Source organism: Phoca vitulina, unplaced genomic scaffold (assembly GCF_004348235.1).
Source record: "Phoca vitulina isolate PV1807 unplaced genomic scaffold, GSC_HSeal_1.0 scaffold40, whole genome shotgun sequence".
Lineage (NCBI taxonomy): Eukaryota > Metazoa > Chordata > Mammalia > Carnivora > Phocidae > Phoca > Phoca vitulina.
In genome coordinates this window covers 14,241,899-14,261,789 of record NW_022589743.1, presented here as the reverse complement: position 1 = coordinate 14,261,789, position 19,891 = coordinate 14,241,899, and the positions used below count along the sequence as shown (strand labels likewise).

General features: G+C 40.4%; 1 protein-coding gene across 1 annotated transcript in view; it reads right to left on the bottom strand.

Annotated features, from left to right (window-relative positions):
- The window catches only part of APPBP2 (amyloid beta precursor protein binding protein 2), a 57,103-nt gene extending 53,030 nt beyond the window's left edge, over nucleotides 1-4,073 (bottom strand). The window contains exon 1 of the mRNA XM_032428598.1: nucleotides 3,631-4,073. Within this exon, the coding sequence (XP_032284489.1) occupies nucleotides 3,631-3,768 (138 nt within the window). The 5' untranslated portion in view covers nucleotides 3,769-4,073. The remainder of the gene's footprint in view (nucleotides 1-3,630) is intronic.
- Between the last annotated feature and the right edge of the window lie 15,818 nt (nucleotides 4,074-19,891).

Below are 19,891 nucleotides of genomic sequence, written 5' to 3'. Positions count from 1 at the left end.
TACAACAGAAATATATGCAGAAAAGGAAAAAATTAACTCTAAAGTCAGGCATTAACTTGTATGGTTTTCAGCATAAGACTTACAATTATAATAAAAACCAAAATTATTAAGGTTAAGACTGAAAATAATAAATAGAACACATTACGGAGACACTTCACCTAGCCAAAACTTAACTCTATGGCCAATTTTGTAATCGGAATAGGACACAAAATAGACCATTCAGCAGTTTGAAAGACTCATAAACTTCATTCTTTAAAAAACCCAGCCCTTCACTCTATTTGCGTTCACTTGGTATACAATTTTACAATCCCTTCTATTTATCTTTCCATTTCTTAAACCTAAATGATTGAGCAACCTTGGTTAAAAGCTATTCAGATTCAAAGACATTATTTTGTAACATATGGATTTTTAGTGAACCATCTATACTACCTGTCATTTTTTTAAATTTTATTTTTTCCACCTGCATTAAAAAAAAAAAAGATCTACTTATTTGAGAGCCAGAGAGACAGCGCATTAGGGGGAGAGGGGCAGAGGGAGAGGGAAAGAGAATCCCAAGCAGACTCCCTGTGACCACAGAGCCCGATGCCCAGCTGGATCTCACCACCCTGAGATTATGACCTGAGTCGAAATCAAGAGTTGGACACTTAACCGACTGAGCCACCCAGGCGCTCCCCACCTGTCATTTTTTAAAACACATTTTTAGTGAACTTCCCTTCCCATAAACATCAGCAGCCATTTCCAACTTCAGTTTAGCCTTCCTACATAGAAGCCACCACTCTTATCCCTACTCTCAGCAGATGACCTTACCATTCACAACAACCATTCTTTGCAAACTTAACTATGCTGATACTTTATGTCCCCAACTCCTTCCATCTTATCTTAGAGAAACAAGTATTCTTTCCCCAACTTCAATTCTTTCCCCAACCAATACCTTAATTTATGCACGGTGAAGGAAGAGGCAAGACTCATTAATTAATGCTCCTGTTCAGGGACTCTGCTTCATAATTCATTTCCCACCTCACTTGTACAATTAAACTCTCATTCCATTTTGGTTTCTGCCATTCAGCCAATAAATATATTCTAATGTCTTCCATTCTTTAAAAAAAAAAAAAATCCCTTTACATTTTACCCTTTCTATATATCAACACCTCTCTCCTTTCCCTTCCTTAGGGAGCAGTCAGCATGCCTGCTTCACCTCCCATTCATTCCATAATCCCATCTCCTAAAGCTTTATGACTGTGCCTTGCCTGAAGCTACTCACAAAAAAATTAACACAGTGACACTGGACTACAACATTCAAGAGGAATGGGGTATTTTTTGATTCCACAAATATTATAATTTTGTCTGTGACTATGCCTACTGATGGAAGTTGGGACTGCTGAAGGAATCTGATTATGACTTTCTCCTTGGTTCTAACTTGGATAAAATTGGAAACTTGTAAGCAGCCTCTTAAAATGTTCATAAATTGGGCAGGGGATGAGTATCTTATAATCATATGCATTAAAATGCTTAAAAAGTTTTTATATTTATGTACTGATACCATGTTTTAAAGTAAGAAAAGCTCCTTCTTCTATTTCCATCAAAGATTCAAGTCCAGGAATTAGTTCTATAAATGTCTTTTATCAATTACCTCAAAATGCAAAATCTTCTCAAGCAAGAAAGCAAGGAACACAGGAACTAAATACTAAGTATTAGACCTTGACTGAATTACTTAACTTTATCACCTTTAACATAGGGTTATGCCTTACTCTATAGTTTAATTGTGAGAATTAAACAAGACAACACGTGTAAAAGCACTTAACACAGTTCCCGGCACATGTTAAATACCTTCCTTCATTCACTTCAGCGCAATGCCACACTCTGAACAAAGAACTATTTAGAAGTGTACCAAAAAGAAGCAATATTAAAACTTTGTGGGAAAAAAAACAAAACAAAACTTCGTGAACTACGTGAAACAGAAAATGTGGCAAAAGCACTATCTGTTCATACTAGTAATAATAATCTGCAAATGAAAAGCTTCAATTAGGAGCAAAAGTGACTAGAAGATGGTCAAGTATACTCTGAGAGAATTCAAGCAGTAACTGTACTTTGCTTGAATTTCCAATTATTTCCTCTTAGGAGTGTAAAAGATTACATAAGATTTAATATAATGGACAGAGTAAGCATACACACAAAGCTGTAGTTTCCCAGGCTGAGAAAGACAAATTTAAACTCACCCTACCTTGGGAGGAATGAATCTTAAATATACAAAATTTCCTTAGATACATACAAAAGTAAATCAATTTATCAAAGGGATTTGGGATGAAGGGAGGTTTTCACTACCCCAGGGCCAAATAAACTGAATAACCAAAATAAATCTTCTCCAAATATTATGGGGGGAAAAAACCATTTGAATTGTTAGAATTGGTGTAATGCAGGTGGATTTAGTAGAATGCAGCAAGTCAGCTGCTTTCTGAAAAAATATGCTGGGGTGGAGAAAGTGGGCAATCTTCCCAATAAAACAACTGCCATAAAACACCATATATATATATATAAGAACATACACATCTGTTAAATATCAGTTTACACTGTGTTCTAGCCAAGTTACTAATCAAGAGGAAGTATTTAAGATCTAAAAAATAAATCATACTCCACTTCTGGTCACATTTTGCACGGGTGGCTACTGGAGAGTACTGGAGAGTTATCCACGCAGATTCAAGGCAATGAGGACTGAATAATAAGTCCACTGTTCACATTCAAATGTGGGGGGGGAGAGGAAAAGGGAGGCTCCGAGTCCATAAAGTTCTCTCCTCCCTCTCCAAACACTGCAAAAAACTGTCCACGTCTAAGACACTTACCCTTGAAACTCCTTGGAGAGTGACTTGGGAGACTTTTTGTTCAGATTTCTGAGAGGGAGCTATTTAGGAATGCTGCAAAATTGCAACTTCCAAATACATGAACATAAAGCATTTTTTTTCTTTCAGGAAATATTTCCCCCTTTCCTCTCAAATGGTTTATCACTACTCACATATTAACAAAATCCCCAATTCAACCCCAAGTATAAACAAAAACCAAAGCTTTAAAGAACATGCGAATAAAGCACACAACTACTTCCAGTAAATCCTCAATTCCCTCACGATTAGGATGAGGAAGGAGAAACGAAGAACACGAAGCAGAAAAAAATACTTGGGAAGAGAGGCGGCAAGAGAAAGTAGGAAGGGGGAATAAGAGCAGATCAAAAAGTTCAGCTCATGCTGACACTTAACCTGGGTAAGAAAGGGCAGAAAATATCCCGAAGGCAAAGGCTAGAAGTGAAGGACTGAGTGGGACAGGGGCGCAATAGAGGAAGTCCACGCAAAAGGCCTACCCCAGGTGGGGGGGCACCGTGTAGGAGGGAACACCAAAAAACGGGGAGACTCATTAGGAAGAGATGCCAATCAAGGCCCAAGAGCTTGAAAGTCAGAGGATATGGAGACAGGGTACTCCTATACTGCAACCCGGAGACCGCACCAGATGTCTCGGGAGGCGATCCTGCGACGAGGGGTGAGGGGTTAACTGCGGGGGTTCGCAGACGTGGAAGGGGGTGCGGCCCCAGGGGTTGCGGCAGGGGAGCGGGGAGCAGGGAGCAGGGAGCAGGCCCACCGCCCGTACCTTGTAGTAAACATCGAACTGGATGTTCTCGGGCAAGGAGCGGATGTCTCGGCGGGAGCGGATGTAGTTGTCCACGACAGCGGAGATGGCGGTGTTATACAGAGTCTCTGGGATCCACTCTAGTTCCACGGCCGCCATCTTCCTTCCCTCCTCCTCCGCCTCCTCCGCCTCCTCCTCCCGAAGGCCCCCGCCTCCCTCCGTAGCGAACTCCTCTGCGGCCCCGGAGGATTCGGACGGGCGGCGGCAGCCACGCGGCCACAGGGCAGAAGCGCACGGCCGCCCTGGCTCCTCCCGGGCGAGCTGTAGGGTAGCAGCGGCGCACGCAGGCCCGGGTAAACAGCGCGGCACGGAGCCAGAGACAGCCAAGCCCAGGCCTCACATTCCGGGTTTGAGAGAAACCCGGGTTCCGTCCCAGCGCGGAGCTCTGCAGGGGCGGGGCTGCGTGTGCGGCGTCATGACGTCAGCGCACGCCGACGCGCGGGAGGGAAGGAATGCGGCAGGCGGAAAACTTGGGAAGAAAAGAGCCGTGATTCTTTCCGCAGAGAATGTACTTTCTGAGGGGCCCGGAGTTGGTGGATGGGGTGGGCTTTTTACACTGGGACGAGTAACCCTGTCCCGTGCCGAATTACGCGGGCGCGTCAGTCCCTTCAGCAGATCCTGCCTCGAGAGTTCTTAGGCATGGACCTTATTGAGGCTCAGGTAAAAGTTTGGATCCTTTTCCTCACAAAAATGCACATTATCAGTACATTGAAAATCATGCATTCAGGGATCTCACTTGGGTCTAGACATTCTTAGACTCCGGTCCCTAAGCCAAGTTAGGAACCTTCGGTCCAGGAACTAAGGATCATCATGGGTCATTGTATAACCATTTGCATTGTTTGAACTTTTTTACCTTATTTCTTTTTTCCAAAGAAAATTTACAAACAAACAAACAAAAAAAATAAGAAAAGAACTCCTGTAGAAGAATTTGGTAGGAAGGTTAGCCTGATTATGGAATTACAAATAGTGGTGAGAAGAAAGGGGTTAATTGCTGGCTTGTGTCAGGACTTAATGGTAAGATGGAAATGAAGATTTCAATTTTCTCTCATAGTTCTAGTCCCAACCTCAGGGGATTATTGAGTAATTGAGAGTACTTGTTTCAGCTCCCTTCCTTAGTCAGCCTGAACATCTGCTATTTATGTAACTTAACTTTCCAAGTGGGCCATCTCAAGAACTTTGGGCAATATCTTTCTGCTCTAGGAATTTAACAAGGAAGTTACTGGCCATAATTAATGGCACTGTCTCATCACTGTCTCATAGTCACTCTGTAACAAAGTAAAACCCAAAGACAATAATGATAATATGTCCTGACATTTAGAGCTAAAGGAATTGGAATTGGTTCTTCCAGTTCACCCTGGTATTTCTGTGTTAAATGGATAAATAATTTGGTAAAAAAAGAAATACACTTAAGGGTGCCTGGGTGGCTCAGTCGGTTAAGCGTCTGCCTTCAGCTCAGGTTATGATCCCAGGGTCCTGGGATTGAACCCCAGCAGGGAGCCTGCTTCTCCCTCTGCCTTTCCCCCTGCTTGTGCTCTCTCTGTCAAATAATAAGATCTTAAAAAAAAAAAAGAAATACACTTAGTTCTTTTCTCAGTCTGTACCAGTTCTATAATCCATGAACCTAAGACAGATGTGGTTGGCCTTAAGGGTTGCAGACTTACTAAGTAAAAAAACAAAAACAAAACAAACAAAAAAACCCACAAATGCCCAGTTACATTTTAATTTCAGATAAACAATGAATAGTTTTTCATATAAGTATGTTGCATGCAGTAGTTTTACATACCCATTTCAAGTCATTCAAACACATCAGTTCCTTCAGCAAATTCTGCATCAGGAGTTCTTAGGTCTTTTGACGCTGTTTGGACCTCTTTCCACAAATATGTATAATTATCCACACATTATCCATGCAAATACTGCATGGAACATACTTATACTAAAAAATTATTCATTGTTTATCTGAAATTCACATTTAACTGGGCATTGTGTTTTATCCAGCAACCCTACCTCAAGGGATCCATGAATACCCTGAAATTGAATGCAGATGTTCTAGGACATTTTGGCTGAATCAGGACCTGGGCTCAGTTCCTATAAACAGGTTAAGCTGTGTCAGACACACTTACTGATTGCTATATGGACCTTAGATGCTGTTGGGCAGAGTTAGACATCCAAAAATGTATATAGACGGGTTTCTATGGACAAAGGGGCCTTTTCATCCCTTCTTCATTGTTTTGAGATTGAAAGTTATTAAAATGTGCGTGATGGTCTGGGAGGCCCTGACCAAGGGCATACAGATTACCTGAAAGGACAGGACCCCTGAGAATTAAATGTTGGAGGAGTCAGGGCCCCTGAGAATTAAATGTTGGAAGACTCAGGACCAACAGCTGGCATCAGTACAAAGGACTAAGCATCGAAGGGGAGCATTACTCCAGAACTAGAACCCACCTGCAGGTTTGGGCCATCAAGAACTGGCTTACCAAAGAAACCAGTGGCAACTAGGCCATTTTTGTTGTACACTACCATCAACTGAGGGAAGAAAGGTTCTCCATTGAGCTCTAGGAAATTAATGAGTCCCAACAGAACTGGGATTTGAACTTAGTAATTATATAAACACTGTCTTTCCATATTTTGTACAATAGCATAGCATCTGACTTTTCAGTCGCCGGGTCAGATCATAAAGGGGCTTATAGGTGATGCTAATGGCCTTGAACATTATCTTGGAGATGATGGGGAATCCTTGGAGGATTGTAAACAGGGAAGTAAAAGGATCAGATTTGTGTGTCAGAAAAAAGACAGCAATCATATATGATGGAAGAGCCAGAAGAAGGTCCAGAATCATGCACTCTTAGCTATGGGAAGGAAGAATACAGAAGAGGCCTGCTAAACTGTCATGACCACCTATACATTTTGATGGACAGAGGTTCTTTGTATCACAATGTTAGCCCTACAGTACACCAAATCCCCTTTAAGCCTCGGTAGCCTCAAATTTGGTAGGAGGCCTTCCACTATATAGATCTAGATGAGGCCTGAACCTGGTCCAAAAAGAATCCTAAGAGGCGATATACATCATGATCATTTTTAAATTGCAGCTACTGCCTTAATTGAGACATGGGGTCCAAGTACCTTCCTTTTGTTTTGTTTTTGTTTTTGTTTTTGTTTTAAAGATTTTATTTATTTATTTGAGAGAAAGAATGAGAAAGAAAGAACACAAGTGGGGTGAGGGACAGAGGAGAAGCAGACTCCCTGCCGAGCAGGGAGCCTGACGTGGGGCTGGATCCCAGGACTCTGGGATCATGACCTGAGCCAAAGGCAGACACTTAACCAACTGAGCCACCCAGGCACCCCTGTTTTGTTTTGTTTTTAAAGATTTATTTATTTGAGTGCACAAGCAAATGCATGAGTGGGGGGAGGGGCTATGGGAGAGGGATAGAATCCTTAAGCAGACTCCCTGCTAAGCATGGAGCCTGACACTGGGCTCTGTCCCAGGACCCTAAGATCATGACCTGAGCTGAAATCAAGAATCAGATGCTTAACTGACTGAGCCATCCAGGTGCCCCATAAGTACCTTTCTTTTGAATCTGGTTAGATGATGTCTGCTTCCACAAGTAGAGTCCAGCAGAAATGATGCTAGGTCAGAAAAGACCATACAGAGTCCATTCTCATTCTTAGATTCCTGAGCCACGTTGAAAAGAGGAACCACCCTGAGGCAACCATGCTTTCAGAAAGCTCAATATGCGTACAAAGACTATGTGTAAGCACTCCAGTCAAGAGTTCCAGGTAAGTACAGCCTTTGAGTCATACCAGCTCAGGCGCCAGTTATTTCAGCGAAGAAACTTTGGATGATTCCAACTCCAAGACATTTGAGTCACCCTCAGCCACTCCAGTGTTCCCAGATGAGGGCTCAAACATCACGGAGCTGAGATAAGCATCCCTATTCACCATCTGAATTCCTGACCCACAGGAGCAAAATAAAATGGTTGTTAATGTATCACTAAAGTAGGGTTGGGTGGGTGGGTTATGATACCACAGTAGATCACTAAAGTTCTCAGGAACCCATCACCTTAGACTGCATATTGAACCTATTCCCTTTCAGGGCTACATATTGCTAAGCATATAAATGCATTCATGAAAATGATACAATTCATACAACCCGTACTGGACAATCTTCCTAACTTTCTGACGATGGCTCTGCTACACCACGTATAAAAATGAATTGCCTAACCATAGAGTATCAGCGCAGAGACAATGATTTTTGTCCTACATTTGAAGAATCTTTTTCAGAGCCCTCCAAGTCTAAATCCACATATTTAACACCCATTAGCCACAGACCAAAAATCACATGGACCTCATAAATAAGATTGTCGAGGCACACGTACAGCACCACACATCATAAAGGCAAAATGACTGGGTCCTGTAACTTGTAATCACCAAAGAACAGAACAAGGGTTTGTTACCAAGTTCTTGTTGCTTGGGGAAATAATGCAGATAGGAGATTCGGCCCAATTCTCATTCCTCTGTACTATTACCCATATCCGTAGAAAACTTGTGTTGATTCCAGTGTATATAATAAAGGCTTAAAGGTTATTCTTGGAAAGACAGACACATAATCATAATAATACAGTGTGAGAAATACCGTGATAGTTTGCACAGGACATTGTGGGAGTGCTAAAGGGGAGATAATGAGTTGGTTTGGGATGTAGTAATGCTATAACGATTCCAATGTAGGTCAGTTCTCAAAGTATTTTTAGTTGCAATGAAATTTATAGGAAAAGAACACTTGAACAGATTTACTTGAACAGTTATAAATAGGTTCATTTTGCCATGACACTACCCCTCTAATTACTGGGAAATTTTCTAATTATCAGAATGTAAAAAATACAGCAAAATATGTGAAACAAACTTGTAGTTCTTTAATTGTGGCAGGAAAAGTTTTGACTTTTTCAATGAGATAGAAATAGGAACAAGGTAAGTTATATGCAAAGTAATATAGTCATATAATAATAACTCTTGAACCAATCCAAGAGAAATACTATTATCCTGCCTGAGTAGGATCCAACTCCCCACCAAACATTTTAGTTAAAATATACAAATGAGGGGTGCCTGGGTGGCTCAGTCAGTTAAGCGTCTGCCTTTGGCTCAGGTCATGATCCCAGGGTCCCCATGTTGGGCTCCCTGCTTGTCCCTCTCCCTCTACCCCTCCCTCCACTCATGCTCTCTCTCTCTCTCAAATAAATGAAACCTTTAGAAAAAAACTTGTATTAAAATAATTTTTTTTTTAAGATTTTATTTATTTATTTGAGAGAGAGAATGAAAGAGAGAGAGCATGAGCTGGGGGAGGGGCAGAGGGAGAAGCAGACTCCCCGCTGAGCAGGGAGCCCGATGCGGGACTCGATCCCGGGACTCCAGGATCATGACCTGAGCCAAAGGCAGTTGCTTAACCAACTGAGCCACCCAGGTGCCCTACCCTGTAACATTTCTTATAATAATGTCATATGTCACTTATATCATGTGTGGATGCCTTATCTCCCCAACGGGCCCGTAAACATCTTGAAGACTAGATAATAAATATTATGTATTTCAGATACCAAGCCTAGTGCAGACATAAGGTGAGTATTTAGTAATTAGATTAAAAAATGAATAGGCCTTCCTACCTCTCTTCAGGGGGAAAAACCACACAGCTGGTTGCATTGCAAATATCTACTTCCTTTACACTCAATTTTTCAAAAACATACACTTTAGTTTTTTCCTTTTTTTTTTTTTTTAAGATTTATTTATTTATTTGAGAGTGAGAGGACAAGCAGGGGAAAGGGGCAGAGGGAGAGGGAGAAGCAGACTCCCTGCTGAGCGGGAGCTTGACATGGAGCTCTATCCCAGGACACTGGGTCTGAGCTGAAGGCAGATGCTTAACTAACTGAGCCACCCAGGCATCCCTATTTTCCACAGCAGCTGTACCATGTTATATTCCCACCCGTGACTCACAAGGGTTTCAGTTTCTGCATGTATTCACTAACACTTGTTATTTTCCGTTGTTGTTTTTTTTTTTTTTTTCATTTTTTGGGTAATAGCCATCTTAATGGCTGTGAAGTGTATTAAAATATTTTTATGTTCCACCAAAATTCACATTAGAATGATGAGCTAGCCCAATAAGAAGAGAAAGTATAGGGGTGCCTGAGTGGCTCAGTCGGTAAGCGTCTGCCTTTGGCTCAGGTCATGATCTTGGGGTCCTGGGATTGAGCCCTACATCTGGCTCCCTGCTCGGTGGGAGTCTGTTTCTTCTTCTCCCTTTGCCTACCCCCCAACTTGTGTGTGCTCTTTCTCTCTCTCAAATAAATAAATAAAATCTTAAAAGAAAAAGAAGAGAAAGTATATTAAATACATAGTTGAAGAGGCTAAAGTTATGTTGGAGAAAATGTTTAGGCAATACACATCAAGAGCCTTAAAAAATGTGCAAATTCCAACTTAATTTATAGATGGTTCCTCACATGTTCGAATAGACATATGTATAAGGATGTTCATAAAGCTTGTTTATGTGCTAATCAGTTTCAATATGAAGAGCAGCCCTTCCCCCCACTGAGACAGCAGATAGAATGGTTCTATGCCTTTTGTTTTTAGTGAGAGGACACAGAAGAGGGAAACAAGGAGCCTTTTCTTTACTTTTGCATTTTTAAAAGTCTAAGCCCTGCAGGGAAACAGAAAGAACTTATATGCATAGACAACACAGTAGATTTGATGAATAGAGCTTCTCCCTCCCTTCCAGGTTCCCTGGAAAAGAGAAAGAAGAGGGAAAACCCAAAGTAAAAAGTATAGGAACCTGATAGTGGAGGAAGTGCCCTACACCCTGTCCCCTGACCACAACTACCGCTTACCTCCACGCCTCCATATGGATCCTGGAGTAGGTATAAAAAAGAAGGTTTATGGTGGTCTGAGTGCAGAGGGTTTAATTTCATAAGCAGAGTCCACAAAGGCAGTAAGAATGCATAGTGGGAATGATTGGCTGATAGGCCCAGGCATGTGAGCCTAAGACAACGTCACAGCACCCCCCAGCATGGTAAGGGAGTAGTAGAATGACTCATTTTAATCACCTTGGGGTAACCAGCATCTATGAAGGGCTTTGAGCAGCCCAAGTATTGCTTAGAATGATTTCTGTGCCCAAGAGACTGGCTCTGGCCTCCCAGAGCCAGTCCCTGGCAAACTGTCACAGGGGCTGACGATTCCAAAGTACCAGAGTACCCTTGAGGGAGGAGATAGAAATTTGTCTCTTAAGAACCTCTGAGATCCAGGGGTGGGTGGGTGGCTCAGTCTTGAGCTGACTCTTGATTTCGGCTCAGGTCATGATCCCAGGGTTGTGAGATCGAGCCCCAGGTCAGGCTCTGTGCTGGGTATGGAGCCTGCTTAAGATTCTCTCTTTCACTCTGCACCTGCCTTACCCCCACCCCGGCTCATGTGTGCTCTTTCTCTCTCTTTCTCTGAAAAAGAAAAAAAAAAAAAAAAAAAAAGAACCTCTGAGATCCAAAAGGAGAAAAGTACAGCAGTGATGGGCCTGGACCATGGCAAAGATCTAAATAGGACACTGATCATCTTGATCTTGAAGATGCTGATCATTAGCCAGATAAAACAGCTCCAACCCTTTTTAGTTCTTAGATCACATGACTCAAGATTCAAATTCCAGGGACAGAGAGTCTGATTGGCTAGCTTGGTTACATGTCCACATTTGGCCAAGGGAGTACAAGGCAATATAATTGGCTCTTCACCAAGACTGTATCAGGTAGAAAAGGGGTGGTTACCTAAAAAAGATAAATCAGGTGATGTTACCAAAAAATGAGGTCAGGGATACCTGGCAAGCAAAAACTACAGATATGTACCATAGCTGAATTTACCAGCATTATTTCCTGGGTCAAAGATACAATACCTTTTTTTAAATCAATCTTTTAAAGGCATAATTTATATACAATAAAAGCTGCACATTTTAAGTGAACAAGTTGATGACATTTGACAAATGTGCAAATGTACATAATCACCACCCCAATCAAGGTACACATTTCCATTTCCCCAGAAGTTCCTTGTGCCCCTTTGCAGTCAGTTTCCCCAACTGCCCCACCCCAGGCAACCACTGATGTGATTTCTAGGATTATTGATTAGTTTTGTCTGTTTGGGAATTTCATATAAACGGAATAATAATCTATTATTTTTAAATATTTCATTTTATTTCCTATTAACTTCTTAGCTATACATCTCTTTTATTTTTTCAGTGTTTTCTATAAGGCTAATAAAGTGTATTCTTAATTAGAGTCTATTTAGAGTCAATACTGTATCTTTTCCCACTTCCCACTTTCTACTTAACCCTTACCCCTACTCATATGATACTTCCTGCTTCACAATGAAATAACTTGACAACAAATAAAAATTTAAGATAAATTTACCTGCCCTCCTGTATTTTGTATGATTGTTCTCATATATTTTCCTTCTACATTTATTATAAACCCCTCTTTACATTTTTTTGTTTTAAACATTGTCTTTTAAATAAATTACAAGAAGAAAGAAAACAGTCTTTTCCATTTTCCTGCTTATTTATAACTCCTCATGCTCTTACCTTCCTTCCCGTAGATCCAACAGTTTGGAAAGATACAATCATTTTTGAAGACCAAACTTCTAAGTATTTTATACTCTACTAATTTACATTTCTGCCAGTAGTGGTGGTGATTTTCCTACATAAGAATCATAGCAAGTTAGAAAATACGAGGTGCCTGGATGGCTCAGTCGTTAAGCATCTGCCTTCGGCTCAGGTCATGATCCCAGGGTCCTGGGATCGAGCCCCACGTCAGGCTCCCTGCTCAGCGGGAAGCTTGCTTCTCCCTCTCCCACTCCCCCTGCTTGTGTTCCCTCTCTCGCTGTCTCTTTCTCTGTCAAATAAATAAATAAAATCAAAATAAATAAACAAAATCTTAAAAAAAAAAAAAGAAAATATAACACAGGGCTGCCTGGGTGGCTCAGTCAGTTATCTTGATTTTGGCTCAGGTCATGATCTCAGGGTTATTAGATTGAGCCCCGTGTCAGGCTCCCAGCAGGGTGTGGGGCCTGCTTAGGATTCTCTCTCTTCCTCTGCCCCTAGCCCCTGCTGAAAATAAATAAATATTTATTTATAATGGAAGGAAAGATTGTAAGAGAGATAAAAACATGAACAACTGAAGAATAGAGTCAAGAAATGTGAAAGATCATGTCAGAAAAGCCACAAAACAATCAAGGGATGTAAAAAAGATTATTTTTACATTTTAAAGATTCTTTTAAGGAAAAGAGGGACATGCTTTGTTCCCAGAGAGACAGACAATATGGTAATGATGTGATTTCTACTTTATTCTCAACAATTCCATGTCATTAAAAAAAGAAGATTTGGGCGCCTGGGTGGCTCAGTTGGTTAAGCGACTGCCTTCGGCTCAGGTCATGATCCTGGAGTCCCGGGATCGAGTCCCACATCAGGCTCCCTGCTCGGTGGGGAGTCTGCTTCTCTCTCTGACCCTGCCCCCCTCATGCTCTCTCATTCTCTCTCTCTCTCAAATAAATAAATAAAATCTTTAAAAAAAAAAAAAAAGAAGATTTATTTATTTTGAGAGAGAGCACACAAGCCGGAGTGGTGGGAGGGGGGAGGGAGAAGCAGACTCCCTGCTGAGCTCCGAGCTCAATGTGCAGGCTCCATCCCAGGACCCTGAGACTATGACCCAAGCTGAAGTCAGATGCTTAATCAACTGAGCCACCCACATGCCCCAACAATCCCATGTCAGTTTTATGGTCAATACAGCATATAATTGGACTTTACCTTAAAAAAAATGTATACACACACACACACACACATATATATGTATATATATTCACGTATTAATAACTGGTGTATATGATTGTGACCAGCCATCATGCTTTACATTTTCTACCATTGAATATTCTTGTTTCCTTTCTTTTCCTTGTCCCTGACTTTGGCTAAATACATTTTTAAAAAATCTGTTGTTTTTGAAGTACTGCACCCTATTTCCATTCTTAGAGTGGTGAATTTTACCTTTTATAAAATAATAGTTATTGTTATTTTCTAATTATAAAAGTAATACATATGAAAGGAAGTTTAGAATACATAAAAAACTAGGAAAAATTTTACTGTAATCCCACCATGCAGAGATAACCGCTGCTAACATCTTTAAACTTCTTGTGTTTTTAAATTTTTTTAAGGAAGTAACACACACTTCCTATAATAATTTCAATTAATGCATGGGCACCATAGTGGACCATCTTATATTTTTGCGTGTCCAGTATCTATTTCTTCTTTTTCTGGTAACAATACCCTGATTTCCCTTTGGAGCATTCTCTGTCCCTCACTTTAAGTCCATGTGTTTCAGATGGGACTGACCCCTCCACCCCTCAGCTCCAAGGACTAGCGCAAGACTCAGGTTTGGTCAGTGATGATGACCCAGGCAAGGCTCATGGAAAACAATTCTGGAACTTTGGCTGAAACTATGGGAAAGAGAAATTCTCTTTCTCTGCTGTGACTCAAATCTAACAAATAGAATATGGTGGAAATGATGCTATGTGACTTCCAAGGATGTAGCTTCTGCTTGGCATTCTCCTTGAATTATTCATTCTGGGGTAAGCCAGTCACCATATTGTGAGGTTACTCATATAACTTTGTGAAAAGGAGTGAGCAAGCCACCTTGAAAGGGGATCCCTCCAGTCTCTGTTGAGCTTCCAGAAGACTGCGGCTCCACCTGACATCTAGACCGAACCTTCATGAGAAATCCCGAGCCAGCAACTGCTCAGCTGAGCTGCTCCTGACCTATAGAAACCTTGAGAGATAATAAATGTTTGTTGTGGTTTTAATCCATGAAGTTTTAGGGTAATTTGTTATGTGGCGATAGATAATAGAAGATTGGTATAGGAATCCAGACTTAAGCCAATGAGAACATGGCATTCCCAGGTAAACTTTATTAGTTTAGGAACAGGCATGTTACTAAACTGTCCCAAATCAACCAAAGGACAGGCTTCTTTTTTTTCTTTTTTTTTTTTAAACTCTCTTCCACTTACCCATAAGCATGAAAATCTACATTCAGATTGTAACTGGCAACCATCGTGTTATCATAAAGGAAGCCAATTTTAAGATGAATATAATATTGCAGAGGGCAAATTACTTAGACCAAATGAAGTGGGTCTTTGATGAAATTATTGAGCTATAGAAATAGCTGTAAATCCCACTTTAACTTTAGCCTTCCAGTTATATGAACCTATCATTTTAGTCACAAAACCTTTCTTTTGTTAGCATATGTTTTGATATAAAAAAGCTCTCTTTATTTTCAAACTTTTTTAGTTATATTATTTTGGGTATATCTTTGGCTCAGTTTTTTTTTCCTCACCATGACTGCCTATGAATGGGGAATTTACTATACTTACTTTTATTGTGCTTAATCATACATTTATCATATTCTTGCTATTTGGGCTCATGCATTCTATGTATTTTACTTTCTTGCTCTTTAGTAATTTTGAAGTCCTACCTCAGGGGTTGCAAATCGATAGCTTATATTCAGCCCACAGATACGGTTGGGGTTTTTGTTTTGTTTTTGTTTCTGTTTTGACCTCATAGAGTATTTAAAATTTTTTGAGGGCTCCTGGGTGGCTCAGTTGGTTAAGCGACTGCCTTCAGCTCAGGTCATGATCCTGGAGTCCCGGGATCGAGTCCCGCATGGGCTCCCTGCTCAGCAGGGGGTCTGCTTCTCCCTCTGACCCTCCACCCTCTCATGCTCTCTCTCTCTCTCTCTCTCAAATAAATAAATAAAATCTTTTAAAAAAATAAAATAAAGGGCGCCTGGGTGGCTCAGTCGTTGGGCATGTGCCTTCGGCTCAGGTCATGATCCCAGGGTCCTGGGATCAAGTCCCACATTGGGCTCCCTCCTCGAGGGGAAGCCTTCTTCTCCCTCTCCCACTCCCGCTGCTTGTGTTCCTGCTCTCGCTATCTCCGTCTGTCAAATAAATAAATAAAATCTTTAAAAAAATAAAATAAAAAATAAAAAATAAACAAAAAAAATTTTTGAGCTAATATTTAAAACTATGGTTATTTCACACAGAAATTCAGATATCTATCTAGCCACACTTGAAAAACCAAAAGATTTATAATAAGGGGCTCCTACTCTCACATGGCAACAATCATCTAGAACTAAATAGTGGCTGGCCCCCTAGAGGAGGTGTGTGCCCTCTGGTTCACCATAGTCCCTACCATTTTGTGTGTGTCTCTGTGTGTGTGTGTTTCAAAGTGGAAAGTAAATTTCAGTTTATATTTATAATCTTTGCTTGCACTATTGTTTCCTTATGGTAGAATATGCCTCTGTTCCGATGGTGTGATCATTTTTATTAAAGACCTAAGATGGCCATTGCCATGGACTGAATTGTGTCCCCTGCCCCCCATACATATGTTGAAGTCCTAACCCCCAATGTAATGGTATTTGGAGATGGGGCCTTTGGGCAATAATTAGGGTTAGAGGAAGTCATGAGGTGGGACTCTCATGATGGGATTAGTGCCTTTATAAGAAAAGATACCAGAGGGCTTATTCTCTCTCTGCTCTATGTGAGGACACATCAAGAAGGCAGCCATCTATAAGCCACGAAGAGAGCTCTCACCAGAACCAGATTATGCTAGCACCCTGTTTTGAGACTTCTAGCCTCTGGAACTATGAGACTGTTTGAGCCAACCAGTCTATGGTATTGTTATGGTGGCCTGAGCTGAAAAATATAGCCATGTTTCAAGAAAAAAAAGTAAGACTGCCCACTTCTATGTTACCTCTCCAATCCCTGTGGCCATTCAGCTTTGCAATTTCTGTTTAAATCCTTTTTCTCTTTTACTTGTAGTCACCCATAAATTGTTAATAATTATAATATGAACCAATATTTTTCATGACCATCAAGATACATTATCTATAATTTTGTTCCCCTATAGATGATTATTTTATTTTATTTTATTGGTTTAACAACAGGAATTTATTTTTCTCACAGTTCTGGAGGCTAGAAGTCTGAGATCAAGATGTCAATAGAGTTGATGTCTTCCGAGGCCTCTCATGTTGGCTTGCAGGTGGCCACCTTCTCCCTGTGTCTTCACGTGGCCTTCCTTCTGTGCATGTCTATGTCCTAATCTCCTCTTTTAAAAAAATTATTTATTTTTAATTTTTAAAAAAATTCCAGTATAATTTATGTACAGTGTTACATTAGTTTCAGGTGTACAATGTAGTGATTCAACAATTCTATACATTACTCAGGGCTCATCATGATAAGTGTACTCTTAATCCCCTTCACCTATTTCACCTATCCTCCCACCCACCTCCCCTCTGGTAACCATCAGTTTGTTCTCTATGTGTAAGAGTCTGGGTTTTTTTGTCTGTCTCTTTTTTCTTTGTTTATTCTGTGTCTTAAATTTCGCATATGAGTGAAATCATATGGTATTTTTCTTTCTTTGACTGACTTATTTCACTTAGCATTATACCCTCTAGATCCATCCATGTTGTGGCAAATGGTAAGATTTCATTCTTTTTTATGGCTGAGTAATATTCCATTGTAGATTCCACCTCTTCTTCATCCATACATCAATGGACACTTGGGCTGCTTTCATAATTTGGCTATTGTAAATAATGCTATAATAAACATAGGGGTGCATATATCTTTTCAAATTAGCGTTTTTGTATTCTTTGGGTAAATACCCAGTAGTGGAATTAGTGAGTCATATGGTATTTCTAATTTTAATTCTTTGAGGAACCTCCATACTACTTTCCACAATGTCTGCACAGTTTGCATTCCCACCAACAGTGCTCGAGGGTTCCTTTTTCTCCACATCCTCACCAACACTTGTTGTCTCTTGTGTTTTTGAGTTTAGCCATTCTGACAGGTGTGCAGTGATATCTCATCATGGTTTTGATTTGCATTTCCCTGATGATCAGTGATGTTGAGCATCTTTTCATGTGTCTGTTGGCCACTTGGATGTCTTCTTTGGAGAAATGTCTGTTTCATGTCTTCTGCCCATTTTTTAATTGGAGTATTTGGGGTTTTTTGGTGTTGAGTTGTATAAGTTCTTTGTATATTTTGGATACTGACCATTTATCAGATATGTCACTTGCAAATATCTTCTCCCATTCTGTAGGTTGTCTTTTAGTTTTGTTGATTGTTATTTTTACTGTGCAGAAGCTTTTTATTTTGATGAAATTCCAGTAGTTTATTTTTGCTTTCGTTTCCCTTGCCTCAGGAGACATGTCCAGAAAAAAGTTGGTATAGCTGATGTCAAAGAGGTTACTGCCTGTGCTTTCTTCTAGGATTTTTATGGTGTCAGGTCTCACATTTAGGTCTTTAATCCATGTGAGTTTATTTTTATGTATGGTGTAAGAAAGTGGTCCAGTTTCATTCTTTTGCATGTTGCTCTCCAATTTTCCCAACACCATTTGTTGAAGAGACTGTCTTTTGCCTATTGCATATCATAGAGGATACTTTTAGCAAGATTTTATTCTCCCCTGTCTTATACCCCACTTCCATTTTCTTGTGATTCGGTTCAAGATTGCCATTAATTTTTCTTATTTTGTCTCTTCTATTTTAAGAATCTCTTCTGAGGAATTGCATTAAACTTCAAAATCATTTTATCAACAGCTATTTATACTTAACTGTAAGCTTGCCGATTTCTTTGTTTATCACTGTTTCTTATATATCATGCTTTATTTTTTTGAGCTTTTTACTGTGATTCTTTTTTATTAAGGAAAAAAATCTGTGTTGATAGATGGTTTGCACTCCCTCGGAACCTGTGCCAGTCACTGAGCTGTTCAGTTTCGCCTGAGCTAGGCCTCCCACTCCAAGGCTGCAGAATTCTCTGGCAGGCTTTACCTTTGGTGTGATTCATGGGCCTGGAACAGATCTGCAAGAGAAGACCCTCCCAGGCAAGAAAGCATAGGAGGTGGAGGCTTAAGGTATTTCACTGATGGCATTTGACTAGTGTGCTGAGCATTTTTTTAAAACTAATTTTCTCTTTCTTTGTTGTGGTTGCCTAAATTGGTTGGATATCACCCAGCTGGCCACTTCAGGGAGAGCTAAGTATAACCATCTAGAATCATGATTTTTTCCCTTTAAAACGGTTAACCCTGCTCCAATGTCATTTTGTATCTACTGCTGCATATGAGAATGCATGGAAACTTGTGAGTTTCTTATTATCTTTGGAATATAGAAAAGTCATCAAGATTCACTTGGAATCATCTTTGATTCCCTTCTTTCTCACACTCCATATCCTACCCACCAAGAAACCCGGTTGGTTCTACCTTCAAAATATATGTAGAATTTGATGACTTCTCACCGTATCTATTGCTACCAGCCTGGTCAAAGCCACCATCATCTCTCCTCTGGACGCTGAGGTAGTTTCCTAAAATGATCTCACCACATTCACTCTTGTCATTTCTCTACTCAAAACCCTGCAATGGCTCCCCATTCCACTCAAAGTAAAAACAGAAGTCTTTACAGTAGCCAACAAGACTCCACAGGATTTGAAGTGTCCCCCACCCACCACCTCACCTCCCTGACCTGATCTCCTACTGTTTTCTTCTTCATTCTATTCCAACCACAGTGGTCATTTTGCTCCTCTGTTTTCTCTGCCTGGAACGCTCTTCCCACAGATAACTTTACTATTAACTTTCTCGCCTTCTTCAAGTCTTTACTCAAATGATACCTTTCAAATGAGGCCCTGATTTCACTGATCACCCTAAATAATGTTATAACTAGCCCTCCAACCCAGTTACTCCTGATCCTCTCCTTTCTCTGCTTTATTTTTTCCCATAACACTTACAGTCTTCTAACATGTTACATATACTAGTAATTATTTTGTGAGTTGTTTATTGTCTCTTCTCCTGCTGGAATGAAGCTGCATAAGGGTAGGGATTTTTGTCTGTTTTGTTCATTGTCCTATTTCCAGTGACTAGAACAGTACCCAGCACGTAGCAGGTGCTCAATGAATATGTTGAATTGAATGAATAGGATATATCTAGATGTGGCTTATTTTTTAGTAACCTAAAATAAAGACAATACCAGTTTATATTTTTTTCCCAAACAGAAATAATCTTTGGGAAATTCTCAATGCACAAGCCTTCTTTTTCATCTCCAAATGAGATAGTTCCAAACTTTAAAAAATTGTCTATATAGTTGCTTCTCTGCTCCAAACCTTTCATCTGGATTCAGCTCCATG